The following is a 24,854-nucleotide window of genomic DNA, read 5'->3' on the forward strand; positions in this document are numbered from 1 at the left end:
TGTTCAGGGTTTTTTGTGTAAAAATCTGCCAATGATGACATCCTTGACTTAACCCTGTCTATGTCATCACTAGACCATTCTCTAGAACTGGGAATGACCCTTTCTGGGACTTTCTCCGCCTTATCCTGACGAGACTTACTGGTTTTAGCAGGGGTCCTTGGGATAACAGAAGACTGGGACTTGTCTGTCTGTGTGGAGTGGACATTTTTTGAGGTGTGTAAGGAGGCAGAGACTGCTTCCTTTGTTGTTTTCCCCACTCCCCATGGGCGTAAGAGTCTTTCCCCTGCCTTTTCGCCCCTTCGGAGCCTTCCGACGCCTGGCGTCGAGGTTCGGGGGTAGTGTCCCTATCTTTAGAACGTGGAGGTAGGGACTCGGGAGCCGCCGTTTCGCGGTCTGCGGGCACCGACTCCTGGAGTGCGGTCTGGGGATGGAAGTCGGCTTCGTCTTCCGACGATTGAACTTGCGTTACCTTGGGGAGCGAGGCACTCTTTGCAACAGTGGATGATTGCTTGGAGTCATGCAGCGATCTAGATCGCGAACGCCCAGAGGACACCGATTCGGACCATTCTCTATGTGCCGCTTTCCGAGAACTCGACGTGCACGTCGAGTCTCGGTTGGACTTCATGTGCTTTGTGGAAGTGCTGTGGGTAGCGCTTGCGTCGCCGGGGGTCTTCCCCATAGCCGCCCTGCCGGACGACCTTCCGAGGTCGGGGACTTGCACTCGGCTGTCTCTTGACGCCACTTTGCCCTTGCCGTCTGAAAGCACGGCGTCGCTGCCATCGCTGAAGGCGCCCTCCGCTGCCATGGCCTCCTGCGCCTGGCGTGGTGGACCCAATGCTTGATCGAATGGTCCTTAAGTGTCTTCAGTATAAACCTACTACACGCTCTGCAGTTCGTCTCGGGGTGGTCCCTCGGCAAGCAGAGATTGCACGTGGCGTGTCTGTCAACCCAAGGGTACTTGCGGTTGCACTTGGGGCAGAATTGGAAAGGGGTACCTTCCATACGCACCTTGTGGCAGCGGGCTGTTAAGTGTAGGAATATATAAGAATGTACCTATATACCAAAAGAGTGTAGAGTATGTCCACCCCCCACTCTCCCTACTTGCAGGGCCGAGGTCAGAGGCCTTCCGAGGCCCGGGCCGAGGCCAGAGGCCTTCTGAGGCCCAAATCCGTTGTGCAGCTGTCGACGGTCGATTTCTTCTCCGGTCCGGTGTCGAGTGTCGAAGTTCGGTAACTTGACGTTGGGGTGGAGAATGGGGAAAATATAACGATATTTTGCAAAAGTATGGCTAAGGCCAGGGAACTCCGCGAAATGCTTCCTACCAGTATGGCGGAAAAAAACAATCTGAGGGTCCTACACGCGTGAGGGATCATGGGTACAGTGGACGTCACACTAGGGATAGTATTACTGGCACGCCCTGTGTCGACGCCCATTTTCGAGTTTCGAACAACAAACTGTAATACTCCGCAGCTTCCACTAGATGTCGGCCTATGCACAGCATGTGATCTAAGCAGATTCCACAAGCCTCAGAAATATATATATATATATATATATATATATATATATATACATATGTATAGTAAGTTATATTGAGTTAGGGTATGACCGTATAGTGGGTGCACTAATGCCCTTTAGTCCGTTGCACAGCCTGGCTGCGTGACCAACACTGGGCGGTAATACCCCAACCATCTCAAATTTAGAAATGAAGACCAAAACTTGGTGTCGGTAACCCGCACACTGCCAGAACGTCAAATTCTGTTTTGCTGGTTCAATTATAAGTTCAGCTGAATTTATGATTAAACCAGCAAATCCAATTTCTAAAGAAAATCTGAGCCTATTTTTTTCTTTTTTGGACTACCATTGTAAAACAGAATGTGACTTTCTGGCAGTGTGTGGGTCACCAACACCAAGTTTTGGCCTATATGCATATGTATATCCTGACTTGGCACATCGACCCAGAGAATCCTTTTGTTCCCATCATACCTGTGATCGTGAGGGAACTTTTCCATCCACGGCTGGCACGTCTTCCCGCTCTCAGTTCTGGACACAGTACCTCGGTAATGATCTCCAGTACCTGTGATGCAGGGTCGCACATAATCTGTCAAAGGAAAAAAGCAGACATTTAACATTAAACTGCCAGATTCGCTGCATTCAGTCAAGTATGGCACACGTAACAGTGAGAATAGGGGTACAATTTCAAGTTGCAAGCTACTAGCCAGCCATCAAAAGTCCCTCTACTGCTACATTCTACACCTACACACATTTCACGATTTCTTACTCTAAAAGTAAGGCACATGTAAAGTTGGTATTCTAGTCAGGGATCAACCCTCATGGATGCAACATCCTGATAAATCCAAACTTTTTTCATATCCCTCTTCTGTCGTTCATGTGGGAGAAGGGTGGTGTGATGAATCTGGTGATGTCATCACTATCTCCCCATAGGTAGCTTCTCCTTGTGTGGCTAGGGGACAGCCGTTACCTGATCCTGACCCTGGCGGCAGCTATATGAGGGTGGACCAGATGATGGAGGAGACCCTTGGAGTTCGGGGGCATAGAGGCCGTTAGAGGAAGAGGGAAGACTTCTTGCAATTGTGGGAATGGGAGAGCAGTATCCACACAGCACAGAAGCAAACAGCAGGCAATCAGGAGTTACAGAGGAGGCGGAAGCCACCAAGCTAGGTCGGTGAGCATGGAAAGTGTGAACGGGACACCAAAGCGCCGTTTTGCTTTACTGTAGGAGAACCGAAGAACACCACAGAAAGCCAGGGCACTTTGTCAACCTTACCAAGGACAAATAAGAGTAAATAAAGCGCATAAAAGAGAATGCAAAATGCAATATTTCCAAAGTGGGAATAACAGAATGAATGCAAGATGTATACAAGTTTGCAAGTGTTTACAAGTCAAGTGAAAAAACACACGAAAGCCCTGGCAGGAGCGTATACCAGGCAAAGTCCAGTTGGCAAATGTGTAAAAAGAATCACAGAAGAAAGTCCTGGTAGGAGAATACATCAGGCAAAGCCCAGACTGAGTAAAGAGTTCAATTAAAATGGAGACGAATTCTGGCAGGGGAGTACACCAGGTGTCCCACGAAGTTGGTATTATCAGCCAAGTTGTTTTTTGTTGATGTTGGTCAGAGAATTCCAAAGAAGACCCATACCCATAGGAGTTTAAAGTGTCTTGAAAAGAAAACCTGGGCAAGGGAGCAATCCCCTGAAACTGAACTTTATCTATTGTAGTTACTCCTTTCCTTTTAAACTTGAACATTTATGCACTTTCAAGGACAAAGACATTACCCTTTTCACCTTAGCGTTAATTTTAGATTGTGAGGGCCAGAATAGTATTTCGGACACAGGACATTTTTGTTTTAGACATCTTGACATTTGACAGACCCTTCGTTTTTGGTTGAAGTAGGGGAATACCTAGTAGAGTAGGGACAGTAAGGCATTTTCCAACCCCTTTTTATTTTGAATAAACGTCTATAGTCAGAAACATGAGCTCTCCGTGTCTGCATTTCATTCTTGGCTCTTCAATGTGTTTTTTGGGCCAAATGAAGAAAAATCTCAAAACAATTCCCCAAACTCAGTATTTGATTTATTTCCTTCCTCTCTTCCTCCAATGGTGTTCCCTCACAGAATATACTGGTGTATCCCACTCATCCCCTCTACCGAGCCCTAACTTTTCATCCTATTCTGCCTAGATATCAAACAAATCGGTCTGGCTAGATCGGTCTATTGTAATAAGAATTTCAGACCGCGTTGTTGGGGTGGAAACAAGAGGACCATGAAACCATGCCATGGAGGAGCAATATCATGCTAAAATGTCTTTCAGAAAGGGTGGAAGGGGAGATCGGATGAAAGCGCACAGGTAGAAAACTAGCTTGAATGGCAACACAAGTGATGTGTTTGAGCTACACACTTTCCAGGAAAAGAAGGCCCTTCTAGTGGTGTTAGAATGTTCCCCCAGGATCTAATTTTAGGACTATGAGCCACTGCTATGTCAGTACCTGGAAACAGACATGCTCTAGTTAAAATTCACATTCAAACCATCACTTGACTTTAAGAAAGAAAAACGACGAGTGTGGGTGAGCAGTGAGACATGAAGTTAGGTTTCCTGTGAGGTCAGAGGGCACCATGGCTTCTGGCCCTCCTCAGCCTACTGTGAAGCCACCGAATCCTCAAGGACCTGTGAGTAGACCCCGTTGTAGAACGGGAATAAAATAGGAGTGCCAGAACCCGAACGCAGCACTCGCGATCCTCCACCAAGATGGCACTGGTGTCTCCCACACTTCACAAAAATAGTGAGCATCGTGCTTAGCAAAACGTGGATGACGGCAACCAAGAGGAAACACTTTCATAACAGCAGATTGGCCCCAAAATAACAGAGCAACTGAAAAGGTCTGCTTCACTGCCCCAACCAAGACACAAGCTACCCCTCGCTCCAGTTATCCCAGAGAGGGAACCAACAATGTGGATAGATGAACATTTGAATAGAGCTGTTCTGTGAGTCACTTCACTATTCCCATGAGCAGTTGGAGGCCTTAGATGCAGGGAGCTGCAAGGGTCTGGATCGGTTTTAGAGAATGCTGCACTCCTTTCTCTCCCCTCAACCTACAAGTGGTTCCTCAGCCCAGAGCCCTGGCAAAACCCGCTGCAATATAGACATATAGTGCATATGAATCACAACTTGCCCCAGACTAAGGATGCTTTCTCTTGTGCTTCTCCTTGAGGGGAGGGACTGCTTTATGAAATCTCTGGTCTTATCACCATCCACGAGATTGTGGTAGGAAGGTTAGACCTTAATTGGAAGCTATGGAATGGGAAACTGCTTCTTTTGCTTCTTTTAAAGAAGCAATTGAATGCAAGCATTTTAGCGTAAATGATAGCGATCCTTCCAATTGCTGTGGGCTAGCAGGGTGATGCCACATTTTGTGTGCACTGTCTACAGGAACTTATCCTTAAATCTCAATAACCAGCTGTAACTACTTGGTGCCTTTTTTGCTGCAAAATAGTGAAGACTCAAACAAGCAAAAGGTCCTCCTCTGAGGTTAGTAAAACGAAAATGCAAGCACAAGAACATCTAAAGAAGCCTCCATAGAGTGGCCCAGGTCCAAGCAGCGTTAAATGGTCAGGAGTCTAAAAGCTCCAGCAAGTAAAGGGGGATCTCCAATAATGACTTATGAATCGAACAAGAGAGATCAAAGTAAATGCAGCAGAATAGTCTAAATCAATTTTGGAGTTTGACAAACATCTCTAAGCAGCAGAGGAAAGACTTGATGAACTGGAAGAAAAGCTTTATGATCAAGCCCATGAAATGGCAAAGCCATCTACCCAGTTGTCCACACTTGAGAGTTGGATGGCTACCCTCCTCACGAAGGATGAATCTAGTGAAAATAGGTCAGATCTAAACAACATTGGAGTCAGGGGGGGGTTCCTAAAACATGCCCAGGATACAGTGCTGGAGGTGGTTTGTCCAGGATTTGTTTAGAAGCATTCTATAGCACCCAGAGTCGCCAGATATATTCTGCACTGAACCCACAGTCTATTCCACGAACCAATAGAAAGGAAACTTGAGCACAGACATCTTAACCAGTGTGCATTTCTTTAAAGAGAAGGAAAACATAGCTGCGAGTTAGCAAGCTAGTTCCCGGTCCGGGACGCACAGAGTATCACAGAGACTATTTAAGAGGGTGGCATTATTGACAGTGTCGAAGGCAGAGGACAGATCCAGGAGGATGAGAACAGAAGGAGAGCAGGAGTCGAGATTAGAGAGCAAGTCATCACAGGTGTTCAGGAGAGCCATTTTCATGCCTTTGGCTGCTCTGAAGCCAGCCTGGTGTTCACAGAGACAGCAAGCCGCTTCAGTGTAGTGGGTAAGTTGGGAGATGGCCAGCCTCTCCAATAGTTAGACAAGAAGGGGGTAGTGGAAATAGGGGCGTAGTCAGCAAGCAGGAAGGGTCCCGAGATGGCTTTTTTAAGAGGGGGTGCACCAAGGAGTGCTAGAGAGGTTGTGGGAAGGATCCAGTGGCAATAAAATGGTTGCAGAACTCAGCCAAAGAATGAAGCAAGGGCTGCAATATTGTCCTTGAAAGTTCTAGAGGAGCAGTGAGGCACCTGTTTGGTGGAGGCTTCCATATAGCAAACAGTCTTAGTGGCCTCATCCAGTGAAATGGGCAAGAAGTAGGAGAGTAGAAGGGGAGGAGAAAGAGGGGCCAAGGGAAGCCTGAGAGGAAGTGGAGGAGGAATGTTGAGGAGAGTGAGGACAGGATGGCCTGAGTTTTGGTTGAGAAGTGGGAGGCCAAGGCCATGCAGAGGGCCTAGGAAGGAATTTCTTATTGTATTTATTCATTTTAAATTGTTCTTTGATAACACGCTTAATAGGCAAGTTCGATTTCTAAGAGCGGATTCGGGATTCAAACTTCTGTTGCTCTGCATGGCCTTGTTGCCAAGACCAGCATGTTGCTTCTGATCCTCCGTTCACAAAGGAAGAGGAGAAGTAGACACTGCAGAAGAATTAGCAAGTCCCTTACAGATTTTGAAAAGTACAGCCATGTTGTTGGTGGCCCCCGAGAAGCGGGCTTGAATGTGGGGCCACTTCTTAGTCCGGATGGAGATTGACTACCATTTCCTGAAAGTTATTTTTCATGTCTTTTTAGTTGGTATATATTTTTCTTGCTCTCTCTCGGTATTAGCAAAGTCCCAACCCCTTCTCTCATGATCAAGGGACTCATCTTTACTCTTTATGAGGAAGTCCTCCTCGGGTGCCCAATTCACTAATGTTGGGCTATGACCCAAGACGTTAGGCATAACTGTACTAAAGACTCTCTCTGCCAACAAAGATTGTCGATTGAATATGTTAATTGTATCAACCAGTATCAACCATTATTAACTTTACGCCCTGATGACGACCTAGATAGGTTGAAACACGTGTTGGCGAGGCGAAAACAAGTTTCTTCTTTTTTGAATGCATATCTAGCACATATGTAAAGTGTGACCAAGTTCCTTTTATGTATGATTTATTGACTACCAAAATGTGGTTCTTCACTTCTTTCTTTGTTTCAACATTGTAATGTATGCAAATAATACCTTTGCCTTTATGTTGAATTTGGAATACAGAAACCTTACTTTCTAAACACTCACCAGGTGTCTCTCATATTTAATTTATTTCTAAACCCTAAACTCTATCAAACTAATGCCACATAGATGTGGTATATGTATGTCTGAGCACAGTCTGAGGTTAGCATTGTCTCAAGCTTTACTTTTATACAGGTGATAGTGGAAAATCACCAGTCTAACCACACGGCTGCAGCCGTGTCGATCACTTCAAAATTAAAGGTAACTCTTGTTACTTCAGTGGAGCACACCCACAAACCCTTCCCTTGGGGCCACTTTTTCCACAAAAATCACCAATTTGCTACACTGTTGCAGGGTCGCAGGAAGACCATTGGGCGTGAAACATTTTAGACCACCTCGCAAATGGAGCTTCTGGATTGGCTAGAGCGGGTCCTCCCAGGCCTGGAACCCTGTCTGGTCACTGAACGGAGTGTACACTTTCAAGGTGATGGGAACGAGCATGGAGGGCCGTGTGTTCCCTATTGTTACCGCAGTCTGATCACCTAAGCCTGAGAGAGTCCTGGCAGGTTGCCGTTTCGGTGGGCAGCACTTGTATCATTCCACTCTATCTCGGTAGGAACAGCTTCTTTTCCCACCACAGGTAAATGAGCATTGTTTTGTTCTGTTGGGTCACATGTAAGAGAACCGCAAAACGAAGACCTTCTGTCTGCAATTATGAGGATTTCATTCTGAATTCTTGCAGGTGGCCTCCTGCATCGGGAACCAGGAATTTTCCACCCGCCCCTGTCCTTGGCTGTGAACACCAGCTCTGCACCTCGTGCTGCAGCGGACATGTCTCCCCTCCCATGGATTTGAGGCCTGTCTTTCCAACCTGATTCACTTCAGTCACCCTATAGGTTCCTTATGGGTCTTCATGGCTTGTTATAGTTGGTTGCAATAAAGCATATGCAACCTTGGTCCATGTATATTGTGCATCCTGTGGTTTCGAATTGGCGAAAGAAAGGAAAGATTCTTAGCATTATGTAAATGTATCCTTCCCGTACCTACATGAGTTATAAGCATATTTTTAATGTCTACAGGCAATAAACCAGTGCATGTTTGTGTAGCTTCATGAATGGATGCATGTTTGCTTCATGGCCAACGTGGCTATGTCGTGATGTCCCTAATGAAGTCATTGATACTTGGCTCTATTGTCAGTCGACCTAGTCCATTGATGAGTCCTCTGTCTCCTTGAAACCATCAACTTGATACGGTTTAAATGGCTGTCTGAGAGGATATCTCTTGTGATATATGTGATACATTGGTGCAGTCAGTAGCTGGCCAAAGAACAAGTTACAGCTTTCATTCTTCATCCTGCAGGTTGACAGTCGCAGAGGGGTCATAAGCGCCATTCCTGGAACCCTCTCTTCAATCCCCTCTCTGGTCAACTTGTTGACCACACCTGCAGCCTTATTCAGCTTCAGGAACCAGATCTTTGTTACTCCCCCTAGCTTTCCATAGTATCGTGCATGATCACCTAAGCTCCATGTCACGTAGCTGCAGTCTCCTCCAGAGTTGCACTAAACCCATTTTCCCCAATAGTCTTTGGTGCCGTAAGGATACTCAAACAATACTCCAGCCGAAAAGAGGACAATCTGTTATCTGGACCCTCATTGTATCTCATGCCTTTATTATCTTGTTGTCTTCTGCTTCTAAAATCTACTAGTACTTCCATCCCTATACTCTTTTCAGTCATCTTTTTGCATTGTATGATGCATATGCTGATAACACAGAAAGTCAGTAATACTAATACTAGTGCTGCTGCGAATGCTTTCGGTCTGTTGGCCATTCATGTTGGTACCGAAGATAAAATATGACAGCCAACCTTCATCTTTTCCTACAGCATTTGTCTTTGCCTCCATTTTGGCATGCATCTCTGATAACCTGGTAACCGCCTCACTGAGTGTTCCATCGTCTTCATCATTTGCTGGAATAAATGTACAGCAAGAAGACCAGCTTTTGGCACAAACTTCTCCGTCTATGGCCGTTAAGTAGTCTAAACCATATCTATTCTGTAGCACCCTTAACCTCACTGCTCGGAGCTCTTTGATTGCATTGAACCCCTTGACGGTCAAATTTATTTTTCTGCATCAGCTGCCACCTCGTGATCTGGAGCCATTTTGCGTTTGCACTGGCCTACACTGCCGGAATGATGGATGCAAAGAATATTTCTTTTCTGCTAAACAGTCTATGCTCTGGTGGTATTGCATCCAGGGACTCATCCATTTTTGATTATCCATAATTTCCCCTCTTTACTCTGGTGAACTCTACAGACCTCTTCTTTCTATTGCTAGAGTCCATCTTGGGGACTCCATCTACTTTGATGACCTTCTGGGGTACTAATAGCACTGGTGTGTTCAGATGCACCAGTGAGCACGTCCCTCCCCAGTTGGGTGGTAGTTTCACGTATGCTTTTGATCCGCAGGCCCAATAGCGGTCCACTAATAATGCTATTCCGACCTTCATACCTGGAACCTTTACATCCTGCTAACATTCCTGGTTTTCTCCAACCTTTACTAGACCATCGTTCTGGAAGCATAATACTGCTCCATTGATGGTATTATGGACATTGGCCCAGCTTCGTTCTCTACCCAGGTTAGTAGCTTCGCTTTCAGGCATTTGTCGTTTTCCTCTTGCACTACTCAAACTGTGAGGAGTGCACATGCCTTGCTCCCCACCACTCCTTACCATCTGTCGGCTGTTTATACTTGTCCGCACACCAGCATCTGTGGCCTTTCCCAAAATCCTGGTTCTCCTATCTCCACTGGTCCTCTTTTACGACACAGTAACTCCTTGTGTGTCACTATCCTTGTTTCTCCCTTTTATGGTCCTTTGGTTATGTATTCTGTGGCCTGATAGGTATTCCAGTAATCATCTATCATTTCTTGATTCTTTATATAGTTATCTTCATATGGATACGTCTTTTTGGACATCCATTTAAAGGTTGCTCTTTTCCCTTGAAATCTTCCTCTTGTGGTGCACAATGATAAGTGCATAAGGCATTGTGCTCTTGCAGCTAGGATTTCATTTCCCACAAACATTCTTGAGGCACTCGTGGCATAGAGGATGACAGAGCAGACATAACAGCTCTCTCCAGTAGTTTGTTTACCTACTTTGGTCATGTGCTTATATTACATGTTATTAGATTCCCAGGCCGAATCAGTTCAATATGAATCAACCGTCTACTTCTCTATACTGGTTTGGCAGTGCTTATCGCCTGACCCGATATAGCGGCCATGACTTCCTGGATTGGGGTTACGTTAGTATGGGTCACCGCTTGTGCATCTATGAAAAAGAATCATTGTATGACGAGGGTAAAGAAGTAGAAACAATATAAGGCACAGAATATCACAATTGCATTATTAATAATGGTACTCATAACTTACTCCTCTTCAGTATCTTGTGTTGCTCCGAATTCGATGAAAAACCCACCTGAAATTCCTTAAAAATGATTATGTTAAAGTACATTAGATTAAGCTCTACGGATGTAGTATTGTGCAAGTTTGATTAACAGTTGTTCCCACACAATACATATGCTGGTGTCATTGAGCACTTCTATGACAGATGTGTTTCGGCGATTAAGTCGTGGATAAGTTTGGGCCAAATGAAGAAATGATGCAAAAAGGCATGGAGGTATATACCCAGAGGTGCCCTTCTCTGGGTATAAGGAATTGCATAAAGTAATCCTGGAACGTCAGGGGCCTCTGGAAAATAATGGAACACAGAAATAACAGTCGCTACTTTCACAACTAATAGCTATTTGTAAGAAAAAGACAGTGTGACTATTCTAAGTGTATAGGAAGTCCTCGCACTAATTATCTTGCTCTACAGCGTATGAGCCTTGGCTGCAAGTCCTGATACTTGTCTTTGTCCTGGCCTGGTACTTGGTTCTTCTCCTTGCCTCAAGTCGCCCTCCTTCGCGGCTGGGAGAGGTCTCTACCTGACAGGGTTTCATGTCTCCAATGTAGCTCCAACCTCTTTTGCCTCGTATTTGCACTGCTCGATCGGTAGCTTCCTCCACGATGTAGGCGCCATTAAACCTGGGCTCATACCAAGTCTGGGTAAAGTTCCTTAGCAGCAGGTAGGCCCCAAGGTACAGTAGTGGTGGTGCTAAGCAATTTTCGTTGGCATGTGGAATGTTGTCCTCCCCGCTCTTCCTTTTTTTAAACTCACTTTATTGAGCATTTTATTATTATGTAGTTCACAACAATCTCATTTTCATGTTCGTATACTCATAATAAAAGCAATTTTTCGATCAAATGTTTGTTCAAATATGAACCACCCCATCCACCTTTCTGATCCACACTAGCATCTCCTTCCAAAATGCCTGAGCTTTCGGGCAGACCCACCACATGTGCCAATAATCTGCTTGGGCACCCCATTCCCTTTAGCATTGAGGGCTCGTTTGTTTGAACATTCTAGAGAGTCTCCTTAGATCGTATTGACACCTGTGCAACAGTTTTATTCCATGTAACTTATATTGCGCTGAAATGGAGGACTTGTGTGCCGATTTGCACCCACAAGCGGTCAGTCATCATGGGGCCCAGGTCAGACTCCCATCCTTTTTTGAAGGTACCAATCCTGCTTCCTTGTTCGCTTAGCAGGGACCTGTATAGTCAAGAGATGAGTCCCTTTTCCACTGTGGTAAGGTTCCTTTGAAGTTTTTCCTTCCATTGTGGGGCTGTTAGGACTCCCCTTAGCTGTAAGAACAAGAACACCCATATGTGTTTAAGTTGCAGGCCTGTTTGCAGGTCTTGGATGGCTACACGTCCATCAGCTTTTACCATCTGCCTCACCCCTTCTAGAACTGCTTCATACAAGTTCTGGAAATGTTGTGGGTCCTGGATCTCATTTCTTATTGGGGGGGCATATGTAACTCATGGGGGACGGCCACATCGTGAGGCCCTTCATTTCTCCTTTCTTCCACCACAGTTTCAGGAGGTATCCTAGTGCGAAATGGCTTGTTACTTTGGTTGGGAATGTTGATTTCAGAGCCCACAGCCATTCTCCAAATGTTACTGGCCGTAGCAGGTGGTTTTTGATTGGAACCCATTGTTTGTGTCCATTGTTTGTGTTTGTCTCCTCTTAGATGTGGCACCAAGGCCCTCATTTGGGCAGCTCAATAATATGTGTAGAAATCTGGGAGCCATGTTCCACCTTCTTCCTTGGGTTGTGTTAAGCTGCTGTAGGCTAGTCACTGCTTTTTACCCTGCCATAGGAATTTTAGTAGTCTGGCTTTCAAATCTAGGAAGTAGTTTCTGGAATGTCAATTGGGAGCATCTGGTACTGATATAGGACCGTGGACATCCCCTTAGAAATGTTACGGGACTTACTGGGTTTGGAACCCCTACCTACCTGAAGCTTCCCCTTACGCTCCTGCAAGGCCTTAGCAGTCAGCGACAGGCATTTGGAACAGTCTTTGGTGTCATGACTCTCGCCCAGGCACCACAAACAAATGTGATGCGGGGCGTTAATCGACATCTTAGATTTGAAGTCCCAGCAAGTCTTGAAGCCCGACCGCGGAGTCGGAGCCGTCGAAGAAGACATATTCACAAGGAATGCACGAGGCACGCCAAGTCTCCGAAGCAAACACGTTTGCGGAAAAAAAGGAACGGAGGATAACATCCAGTGATGTCCTCGACGGAGGCTTTCGAGGGACATCGACCAGACGCCATTGACACATGACGCCCTATGCCGAAAAAAGTTTCTGAAGTACACAGCTGCGGACATTACATGTCAAAGATGTGGAATACGTTGGAGGACACAATCCATTCAAATTACCATTCTTATAGCATTAAGGCGGCCAAGCCATGAGTTTGGCCCATCTGTCTACATCCATTGATAGTTCCGACATAAGCGGTAGCAAGTTTGTCTTTTGTCCTTCTTTTAACATAGACACCCAAGTATTTTAATATCTGTTGGGTTACTGGTATTCCCCATGTGTTTGATTTTTACACCTGGAAGATCTGGCGCATTGCAGGGAAAGAGCACGGACTTCTCTGCGCTGACTGTCAGCCCTATCCATTCGCCAAATTCTTGTATAGGCCTTAGCACTTTGGGTATCGAGGTCTGTGGTTCTGCCAGGTAGAGGAGCATGTCGTCAGCGAACATGTTCAGTTTATACTCTGTCACCAACCCCAATTCCTTCTATTGTTTTATCGTTTCCGATTACATTACCCAGTGGCTCTATGGACAGGGCATAGAGGAGTAGCGAGAGCAGGCAACCATGTCTGGTTCCCCTCGACATGACATTCTTTTGAGGGTTTACTGTTCACCGCCACCCTCCCTTCTTTGGGGCCTTGTATATTGCTTGGATCCCATTTATGAATCGCTCTTCAAAGCCCATGTTTCTAAGTATGGCCCAAAGAAACCCCCACTCCACCCAATCAAACGCTTTCTCTGAGTCCAGACTAAGCAGCGCCCGATCCTCATCCCGCCCCTCAGAGTGCTCCATAATGTCAAGTGTTTTACACATAGCGCCTGCCCCCTGCCTGCCTTTTATAAAGCCCACCTGGTCCAGATGGATCAGACAAGGCATAATATCTTCCATCCGCGAGGGTAGGAGCCTTTCCTAGATTTTCACGTCTGTGTCTAATAATGATATCGGTCAATAGGATTTACTGCGTGCAGGATCTTTTCCCGCTTTTGGGATTACCACTACGTGTGCTATTGTAAACGAAGGGGGGGGACCTGACCTGATTCTTGCATATGATTGAATAATTTGGTTAGGTGTAGGGTCAGAGTGTCTGCAAATTGCTTGTAGAAACCCATGCTATAACCATGTTCTCCTGGACCCCCTCCCAGTGGCAGCCTAAATATTGCCGCTTTTATTTCCTCAGGGGATATGGGTGATTCAAGGAGAGACTGCTCTGATCGCGATAGGTGCGTTAGCCCTGCCCTATGGATGTAGTCTTGCATCTCTTTCTGCCCTGCCGCCCTCGGTGGTGTATAGGCCTTTGTAGTATTTGGCAAACAGGTTAGCTATGTCCTCTCAGGCTGTTGTCGACCCCCCTTCTTCCGCTTTAATTCTCACAACCCATCTCTCGGCTCTTTAAGCTTGTTGTCTGGTTGCTAGCATCTCATCAGCCTTGCCGCCCTTTTCGTAGAACTTCTGTTTTAGCAGTTTCAATTTCGAACTGTATCCCCCATCCCCAGTGCTTTTAGCTCTTCCTTTTTTTGTTTAAGAGTTGCTAGGTGTTCCTTACCGTAGGACCCCTAGGCGTGTAGTTTTTCTTCTAGGCGCAAGTTATTTTTCCCCAATTTCTCCTCCTGCAACCTCCGTTCCCTTTTCTGCATTACCCCTTCCCTCATCAGGAGACCGCTCCACACTGCTTTCCCTGCTATCCCATACTGTTGTGAATCCCCACCTGACCATTATTGTTAATCTGAAAGTATTCCTCCATTGAGGCCTTGAGTTCCTGTGCAAAGAGTTTATCTCGCCAAAGGAATTTGTTACATCGCCACTTGGAGTCTCGGTTGCCCAGCCCCTCCATATCTAGTATTACTATTACCATGTCGTTATCCGACCAGTCGATAGGGCAGATTGCGCTGTCCCTAATTCTGGGGCGGTATTCCCTATTGACCAACAAGTAGTCAATTCTGGTGAACGTTTCATGGACACTGGACCTGAATGTATGCTTGTCTGGGTTCATTGTTCTCCTGACATCGCCTAGTCCCCTCATTTAGGTTGTTGAAGAACCTGCTACCCGTTTGCCTGTCCATGTGCGGGTCAGCCCACGTGTTAAAGTCCCCCCTATTACTATCGGGCCGTTATGCTTTCCCTTGATTGTGGCCAGGGCCTCCTCATTGAATGCCCCTTGATCTTTGTTGGGCGTATATACCCCCGTAAATGTTATCTGGATACCTTCCCATTCTTCCTGAACTAGTAGGAGCCTGCCTCCCATAAATGCTCGTACCGCAGGGTTTGTTAATTTGATTCACTTATGTAGTATCAGGCCAACTCCCCCTTTATTATGATCTTCTGAGGCCCAATAGGTTTGTCCCACTCCCCTCCCCCTCAATGGTTTCTCTTCCCCTGCTTTAAGCCTGGTCTCTTGGATAACGAGAACCTCGAGGGCAGCCCTTTCGGATTCCCTAACCACCAGTGACCTTTTGGTGGGGGAGTTTAACCCCTTGACATTAAGCATGCCCATTTTCACAGTTGCACTCTCTGGCCTTGTTCTAGAGATCCCTTCCATTCCTACATTGGGCCCCCTATCTCTTGTTTGTCCCCTCCCTGTTCGCTCATTACCCGTGCACAAAACTCTGCTCGCCGTACCTCTTTTACTGCTTCTCTCGTCTGTATGTCCCCTTTGCCCCCTACAGTAACGGTTAACATAACTGAACCAACAAACTGGACCACGGTCGTTTCAACCGTCCACGGTCTTAAAACTGAGGGCCACTAGGTTTTAAGCTCACCCCTCTGTGGAGGATCCCTTAAGTAATCCCTTTACACCCTACGTTCCAGTGTTAAACTTGACAGGTCCTGGAATATCTTTATCTTTGAGCCGTTGAACTCAATGTCCTGTGCTTGCTTTGCTTTGAGGATTTCAGTTTTCTCTTTGTATCAGAGAAATTTCCCGACTACTGATCGAGGACCGCCTCCGAATGCTCTTCCTCCTCTATGGGCTCTCTCAATTTGCACTGCTTTGCCTCCCTCCACCTCAAATAGATACATTATTACTTGTACTTTACTCTCAACCTGGGTCGGTGTCTCCCCCTCACTTTCCACCAGGCCAATTATTCATATATTCAATCTCCTTTCTCTATTTTCCATATCATCCATTTTGAGGGCGAGTTCTTCTTCTTTTAATTCTAGGTCTGTCATTCTTGCGTTTAATTTCATCTCCACCAGGTCCCCATTGACCTGGTTGTGTTCCAGGTTTTCTACTTTTCCTTCGATTATTTTCTCCACTTTCTCTCTTATTTCCAAAATAGAGGTTTGAATGTCAGATCGTAGGGCCCTAATCTCTGCCATGATCCCTGCAATGTCCTCATTCGTGGAAGCGTTGCTCATTTTGAGAGTCTCCTTGGAGGGGGCTTTTGTTTTGTGGGTCTCTTCCCTTCTGTATTGGTGCAGCCTGTCCAGGCTGCTGGCGGTGAGGGGCCCTGCTCTGCTTTTTCCTTCCGCTGTCCTTATGGCAGTGCCGAGAGCGGTTCCCCCTTCGACTTCTGGTCTGTTTTACAGGCTTATCCTGTGTCCGAGTTCCATTGTACTCAGTTGGGGCGGGCGTTGGGCTTTGGCAATTCGACACAAGCCCTTTTATGGGGGATTTTGTGCAGGAGACTTTGTCTCTGTTGTATCAGGCATCTTCTCGTGTGGGTAAGTGGTGGTGAAGGCCTTTCCTTTTATTATCCCCAGCGGGGGGTCACAAGGGCTGTTTTGATCCCTTGTTGGCCCCTTTGATTTCCCTTGTAGTCCACAGCTTCTCTGGGCGCCCCATGGTATTTAGGGTGTCCTTTCAGTCCCTGCCCCGCGGCCACCCTGTATTATTATGCTGTTATGATTAAGCAGCCCTCTGCTGTTTGGGCCTGCGTTTCGTTTTTCTGCATTCTAGTGGTGTGTGGTAGGGACACCAGTCCAGGCTGCAACGCTCTTCGAGCAGCTGTTCCTTAATCCACGGTGAGGCTGGCTTCCTACACCTGCCGCGGGCAGGCTCTCCCCGGTCTTGTTGCGCAGATCTTCTGTTCCGCACTGCTTCCCTCAGATCGTAGCAGAGCTGCAGTGGGCGCTCTGCGTTGCTGAGGCTTCCTCCCCCTTCCCTCTTTGGCTATCTCCTAATCCCTCTGCAATGCGGGGGGGGCCTCTCACCTCTCGTCTGCCGCTTCGGTGTCTCTGGTCCGCGGAGCCGGCCTCCCGCTTCGTGCCAGGCTCCTCCCCTCACCATGGCTCTGGAGCTCGCATTACTGAGCCCTTGCTCCAGCTGTTCCCTCGCCTTCTCCCTCAGATCGGAGCACCGGGGAGTGCTTTGTGCACAATTGTGGGCCGGTGGGCGATTGGCTGCACCTTGGCTCTTTGCTGCGGACCCAGACGTGTGCGGTCCACATCCTCCCGGCTGCCTCTCCTTCGCCGGCTACGGCTTTTTCGGGTGAGCTGCCTCCGTGTTATCGGAACTCCACAGCCCCCAGAGCTGGGGTCAGGTCTGATTTCTTTTGCCCACTACAGTGCCTCTACAGCGCTCTTGGCTTCTGGAATTCTCCCTGACTGGTTTGGTGCCTTTTACCGTACGGTCGCCATGATCCAAACCCGGTGGGGGTGGGGGGTGGACACCTCCTTCTTACACCGTTTTCTCCTCCATTTGATGGGTTGCTAAGGGTGCCTTTGCTTTCTTCTGCTTCGCAACAGTTAGGGCTTTCATTGTTTCAGTTAATTAAGGACCAGGAATGACTATCTCGTCTCTGTTGTCCCCGCTGAGAGAGGAGCCGAGCTTCAGACAGCCATTGCCTTCTGCACCCCCTAGTCATCTCCCCTCCTTGCTCTTCTTTGATCTCTCCTGCCGTGGCTGCAGTTGGCAAGAAATAAAATAAAAGATACTAGCCATCAAAGATGCTACATACTCATACGTTTCTTTACCGAAAACAGAATTTGCATCAGTTAAAGCCCAAGTGGGAGGAGCTAGAGGGAGACGCATGCCCCGTCCAGTTACCACCTAGTGTGGCGTTAAATTGTGTTCAGACCCAGGCTGGTTGCGCAATGCGAACAGGACTAAGGGCAAACAATGTAACCAACCCTTATTTAGAGTTGCTTTTATTTTTAGGAATTTTCTCTTTCAACAGGCCGTTTAGTTGTTCACACATCCCCATTAGTTGTTGTGTGCTGGACTTTGTTAGCAAAATGAGGGCCATTGTCAGACTGCAGGACCTCACACACCCACAGTGTGGGAAAACCTCTCTAACCAGGAACCTTCAGCTCTAAGAGCATAAGGTGTGAACAGGGACTGACCTTGATCCATCGGGAAAATGGGCACACAACCACTATTATAAAGTGGTAGCCCTGACAGACTTGGACCATATCATTGTAATCTACATGGAGATGTTGGAACACACCTAGTGGACGAGGTATGGCTCCTCTCACTATCCTTAAAGTATGTCCCGCAGTGAAACATTTACACGTAATGCAATTCTCTACAAAGGCGGTCACATGTTTTGTTCAATTGGGTCAAAACCACTCTTCCCCAATGTAAGCAGCAAGTACACCCTTCTCCATGTGTGTAGGATGGTGCAGTCTGTAGTAATGATAGTGGAATCACCGGCTTGCCTGTATTTCCTGTTGCCATAGGGCAACAGACGGAGATATAGAGCATCTTCTTCTTACCCATAATTCTTTTTCTTCACTTGGTGCACTTCCCTGGAACTCATTATCTGTGTCACTGGTAGCATGCTGTACCCTTCCTGTAACTCCATCATACAAACATTAATACGTGTGTGGGATGGAGTATCAAAGTCTAAAATATCAACAAAATATGCTGCATGCTTCGCTTCTACTGCTTCATTGCCCCTGGAGACAGGGTGCGCCCCCCTCATGTGGTCCTGGCACTTCACAACCGCTAGGTCTGCTGGGTGTTGAAGCGCCTCCATGATTCTGCCCAATAGGGGCGTGTGTTGCAATGGCGTCCCGTCAGCACTTCGGAAACCCCTCCTCTGCCAATGTGACAACCCAGAGTGTACTGTAGATGTCACATAGACCAAGTCTGAATACACTATCACTTCCTGGTCCTTGCTCTGCTCTAATGCCAATATAAGAATAACTCCTTCTGCTGCTTGCACTGAAGAATGTGATGGCAACATTGTGCTTGCTACTACTACAACTGTCCAGGCTGTCTTTATTTTTACTACTCCCAACCCGTGTGTCTTTCTCCTGTGGTCTGGTCTATCATCAAAATACTGTCAATGTAAAGTACTTCTCCCCCACAAGTGGCTTTTCTCCCACCTTCGGAAGGTCATCATACTGCTCCATGTATGTGGTGCAATTGTGTATGTAGTCTCCCTCCTCTATTGGTTCGACTACAAATGTTCACAGTCCTGCATCTTACCATCATTATGGCTGAGAGTACTACTGCGTACCCCAAAGCCCTCTGTGTGGTCAGAGTACTTTTGGGCCGTTCCAGTATTGCAAAGAGCATGCGCCACAAAAAGGATGGTGCCGCACCCCATTGTGATACTTGCTGACTTAGCTACAGCAAATGCATCAGCAGATAGTGCTTGCTCACAAGGGTAATGCCCCCCCCATTACTGGTTATAATTTCTCCACTATAGTATGCCAATGGCTTGTGTCCTCAAGTAGTGTTCTGTGCGAGTACCGCATTCAACACTACTCCATTGGCGTGTGAGAACAAATACAATTCATCCTGGTAATCTGGGATCCCTAACGCGGGAGCTGTGCACATTGCTTTCTTCAGCTCCTTGAATAAATCCGTCATCTCTTCTGACCAGTGTAGTGTGCCCTCCACTCTTTGTGCTTCTTTGAGTGCACTTAAAGGTTTTGTGTATGTCCTGTAGTCAAATTCCAAAGCTCTACAATAATTACACAGAGACCTAAAAACTTCTGCTTCTGTCTCACTGCCGTAGGTGTCGGCGTCCTACGGATTGCCTCCGCCCTTTCTGGTGTCACTCTCAGCCCTTCCTGCGTGATTAGTTGTCCAATTTACAACACCTCCTTCTGGCAATACTATCATTTTGTCTTATCTACATTTTACCCCTTCTCTACTAGAACTTTCAACGTGTGCACCGGGTCGTTTCTGCACTGTATTCCTGACTTGATGCAGATCAAAATGACGTCACCTTACGTTGCCTAGGTCCATCTGAAGGACCCCATTGAATATGGCAGGTGACTTCCAGTACTATTGTGGGAGCTTCGTGTGTTTCCACTTTCAATTTCTATATAGGAGGAAAGTCAAGTCCTGTAACTCTATGTAAAGTGGTATAGAGAAGAAATCATTCTTAAAATCTTTTACTGTGAAGAGGGTAGCTTCCGTGGGAATGCTACACAAAATTGTGGCTGGATTTAGAACTGAAGGAAATTCTGCCTCAATCAGGTTCAGAGGGTGCAAGTCCTGTATAAAATGCCAAGACCCCCCATGCTGCCTTTTTCACAGGATACACTGCGATACTGCACTGTGATTCTGATGGCACTAGAATGCCCGGTTTCACTAATGTTGCGACTGTCTAATAGATGCCCTCATCTGCCTCTCTTTACAAGGGACACAGTTTTTCCCTTGGTACTATTGCCCCTGGTTTAAGCTTTAGCTGTACTGCCCCTATCCCTTTCAGTAGCCCCACATCATGGAGACTTGTGTTCCATAAGACACTGGGTACCCTCCACAAGTCTCCCTCGAGAAATGGTGGCACAGCTTGCTGCAACATAGCCATTCTCTGTGGTACTTCCCTAAAGTTTATTCTCACTCAATATGTAATGCTGTCAAACACCATTTGCTGATCTAATCAATCATCCTGGAACAGTTCCTCAGCAGTCACATCAGTCAACCTGTACCCTTCCCCCACTGTAATCACTGTCCTGCAAGATTGTCCTTTGTCATCTGTCCCATGTAATGTTATCCTGTCTTCTCCCACTATTACCGCCTCAAGCACTGTTGGGACCACTTTCGCTTCAGGCTCAGCTAATGGAACTTCTGGTCTGAATATATACTCATCAGGTAAATAGCCATAACTTTCTGTGAATCCCTGGACGCCATGTTATCAATACCTCCACTCCATAATGGAACAGTTCAATGTCTGCTGGCACCCCTCTCTGTATCGTGTGCACACAATATGCCTGGATAATCTCCCTCACTATCATGTAATTAAATCCTGGTGTTGAACACACTATCACATGGTCAGTAAATTAGATGGTCATATTGAGCATACTCATTATGTCCCTTCCCATTATCTTCACTGGTGTCTGTCCCGAATACAATAGTGGCAAAGCTAAGTAATGCTCCCTTATGGAGAGTGAGTAGGAACCAAGTCTGTTGCCCCAGTGAATCCCTGTGCATTCATGGCATTGCCTGACATTGGGTATCTGCCTTCACTGATACAGGATCTAGTTGCCCCCGTGTCCACGAGTAAGAGAAAATCTTGTCACCCATATACGTGGTTCCTCTGCCAGGTTGGGTGTAACCGATAGGACTGAACACATCAGGTCCATCTGTGGGCTGTCCTATTGTGTGTATAAGGACATCCCTGTCCCTGTGAACAGATTACCCCCCCACACCAGTCACCCCCCTAACTTCCAAATGGGAGTCGATCCCATGGAGTCTGCATGTGTCGGTGTCCCAGCATCCTGCTGTGCTACTTGTGGTGGCTGCATGCGTCTCTGCATCTGCTGTGCAGGTGGTGACTGTGGGTATGGCTGTACGGGTCCCTGCGTTTGTGGTTCCTGTATCACAGGTGGATATGCTGGCATGCATGTGTCTTGGGTCTGTGCCTGTGGCCGTGTTTGGTCTTGGGCATAATAGTCTGTCTGTTCTGCCTGGAATGTGGGTTTGTGTTACATCCCCCCATTCTGTTGCATCCCATCTCTGCTCCTACACACTCAAAAAAATGTGCCCCATCTGTCCACACACCCAACACTGTGGTGATCCCCCCCCCCCATTGGTCTCTGATGGCCCCCCTAGGTCCTTCCTATGCTTGATGACCCTCTCCTCCTGGGTGCTCCTCCTCTCCCTCTAAACCTTTGGTGTATGTTATGTTAATTGCAGTTGTAAAGCACACGTTCGCCGAAGCATCTTGGCGCTGAGGTTTTCCAGGAATTTAAAGACTAGCCGACATTACTGTTAAAAAAAGTATGTTTTCAATAGCCGACGAAAGGCAAGAAGATTGTTAGTTGCACAGAGCATCAGAGGCAAAGAGTTCCATAGCTTAGCGGCCTCCACTGAGAAGGAGTGACCACCCACCCGCTCAAAATACTAGCAGGGTATCAGAAGAAGACAGGCATCCTTTGATCATAGCGCACGGGATGGCAAATAGAGTTGGAACTTATCCTGCTTATATTCTGCTCCAGAGCCGTAGAAAGCCCGATTAACTGTTACCAGCTACTTAAAGTGAACACTTTGGAGAATGGGAAGCCAGTGTAATGAATGGAGAACAGGAGCGATGTGAGCACCGTAACGCATGCTTGTACATATGTGAGCTGCATATTTCTGAAGAAGCTGTAGCAGTGAAGTAGGTTTATGCCTCCCTGCAAAGCCTCCCCCCGCTGGTGGCGGTCTGTACTGCGCATGCAGCATACCTGCTCCTTCCCCGCTGGTTAACATTGCTCCTTACATTGTATCCTTTGATATTTTTTTCTACACTAGTTTTGCTTCCTCCTGCTTTCTGTCCTCACACGTCCTTCTTGCATTAGCCTGCAATAGTGTACTATATTCAGCTGGATTTCTGACCACGGTTTGGCCTCCATTCCCATTAGTTTCTTAAGCTGCTTTTTCACCTGTACAGGTAACCGGACACAAAATAGGATAAAATAATCCCACCGTTTTTCCCCACGGTTCCTATGTTTACAACCTCTATTTCTCTTCAATAGCTTGAATATATTGAAGTGGATCCTCGTTCTCCCTCATTTTGCATGCAACAATCGCGCTAATGTCCGGAGGTATCTGGGTACTGCACCCTTAGAGCGTGCCACATGGCCGCTCGACAATTACTGAACAGCAAACCCTTCTGCGCAGTGTTCTGTACTGTTACTCCGGGGTAACCAGCTCTTTTTTACAGGTCATCTGCTACCTCCCCGAGAATTGCTGAGAGCAAACTCTTCATGTCACCCACTGCCATTGTTGTCCCTGCTGTCAGTCTCTCTAGCTCATAAATCCACTTCCCAGCCCCAGCAGTCAACAATGGTAATTTACATCTTAAATTGTCTTTGTCTATCTGCTGTTAAGGTATAGATTGAGGTTGCCCTCCTCCCTTCTATCATAGTGGACACTGTCAGTCCTATTTTGCATCCCAATGTCTTTGGTGGCAGTAAACACCCTCGTCATTCCTCCTAATCCTCTTTGCAAACAGGGCGATATTGCCTATGCTGCACGATACATCTTTAGTACGCTGTAGCCGTTCCCCCTCTGTCTTCCGTTAGTCATCCATGCCTTTGTCATCTCCCCATACTGTCTCTATCTGGGCTTGCCCCTCAGGAGCAGCGAGATGGTCTCTCCTCTTCGTCGTCCTCATTCCCCAATAAATCGTCATCTGACCCTGTGTCCCCATCGATACTATAAATGTCCTCCTGAAAGCTAAGCCTTCTCAATACCGTTTCTCCCTCATGCTTTCCTCCCAATTGACCTGATCATTGAGGAATCAATCTCATCTCTGTCCATCGGTGGGGTAGTCCTGCTGCTTTTCCCACTTCTGTCTCGTTCTTTCCCCCTCTGTGTCTCCTCTTCCTAGTTATCCCTTAGACGTGCTAAATCACCCTTAATTTCTGCCACCTTTACTAAGTTTACCTCTTCTTCTCTGTGCCATCACTCCCTAAGGAGTCATTCGACTTCTTACTTCCTCTTGTCCTTTATTTGCACTTGCCTTTCCCTCTGTTCTTCTGCCTTTCTTTTTGCTATATACTCAAGTTCTGTCTTCTCGTCTCCATTTCCTCTTGCTCTCGTGCTTCTGCTTTCCGTTTCTCTCTGCGTACCCTTTCATGTTCTTCTCTTCCCTTTCCCGTCCTTCTGCTTCCTCCATTATTTTTGCCCATTCGCTCACCTCTTTTGTGTCCTTGTTACTTGCCCCTTCCCTGTTGGTACACCCTGCCACCCCTGCAACCTTCCTGTCCAGCTTAAGCAATATCTGTCTGCCTACCTATTCATTTGGGACTATTAGCTCTTGCTCCTCAATGCTTCCCCATTTCCCTCTGTCATTTTTTCCAACCTTACCTGGATCTCGCTGCGCTCCTTGCATTCGCCATCTGTGTTCTGCGCTACATAAGTCGCCTGTTCAGCTTCGCTTTGCACCTGCTAACTATATGCTGGAGGTGTAAATGTGGGATTGGTGTAACCTGCCACTGCTTTTAACTTCCTCACTGGGTATAATCCCTGGGTTCCTGCTGCTGCTCCTTCTCTTTCTGTTTGATGAGGAGAATGGAGAGCCGAGGGTGATTCACTCTCTGCCTCTCACTGACTCAGTATCCATTGCCGCCGTGCCAGGTCCCCTTCCTCATCCTAAACATTTTCCACAACTCTAATATGGCCATTCATTTGCTTAATCCTTTCCCTTTGTAACTGTGTATGTACGTGTGTAATTGGTGCTGCACACATATGGAAAAGCTCCCCTCTTTAGGCCGGGGCTTTGCCAATTTGCAGTCTGTGCCGCATGTCCATTCTATGCTATATTTGCAGATGTTGTCCTTCGACCGTGGGAGGGACTTTCACAGATGCCGTTGGGGTGTAACCCTCATGTTTTTACTTGAATAATTTGTATATAAATACTTTCAACACATCCACCTTTTAAGATGCATGATATTGAGGTGAAAAATTAAGTTGAACAGATACCACTCATGACCATTAAATCACCACATCTACCTCAGCCTCTCCGGCTCTCGACCAATACCACAGGTGTGCTCCACGCACCACGCATCTGCAGCTCTTCGCCCCAAAAAGCTCAACTGACAACTCTGCTCATACGCTTTCCACGCTCTGCCCCAAAGGCGCAATCAGTTTCAAAACACGATTATAGCCTTCACCCACCTACAAGCTCTGCACCTCTCGTGCATCTTAAGTCCTACACAACAACCTCGCTGGTGACATCACCTCTACAATGAGGAACAAA

General features: G+C 46.9%; 1 protein-coding gene across 2 annotated transcripts in view; it reads right to left on the reverse strand.

Moving 5' to 3' along the window:
* MST1 (macrophage stimulating 1) overlaps positions 1-24,854 on the reverse strand; it is a 1,288,434-nt gene that overhangs the window by 906,271 nt on the left and 357,309 nt on the right. For both annotated transcript variants that reach the window (XM_069644177.1, XM_069644176.1), the window contains exon 5: positions 1,984-2,098. In XM_069644177.1, the coding sequence (XP_069500278.1) occupies positions 1,984-2,098 (115 nt within the window). The remainder of the gene's footprint in view (positions 1-1,983; positions 2,099-24,854) is intronic.

This window comes from Ambystoma mexicanum, chromosome 2p, assembly GCF_040938575.1.
Source record: "Ambystoma mexicanum isolate Mex_15411 chromosome 2p, UKY_AmexF1_1, whole genome shotgun sequence".
NCBI lineage: Eukaryota > Metazoa > Chordata > Amphibia > Caudata > Ambystomatidae > Ambystoma > Ambystoma mexicanum.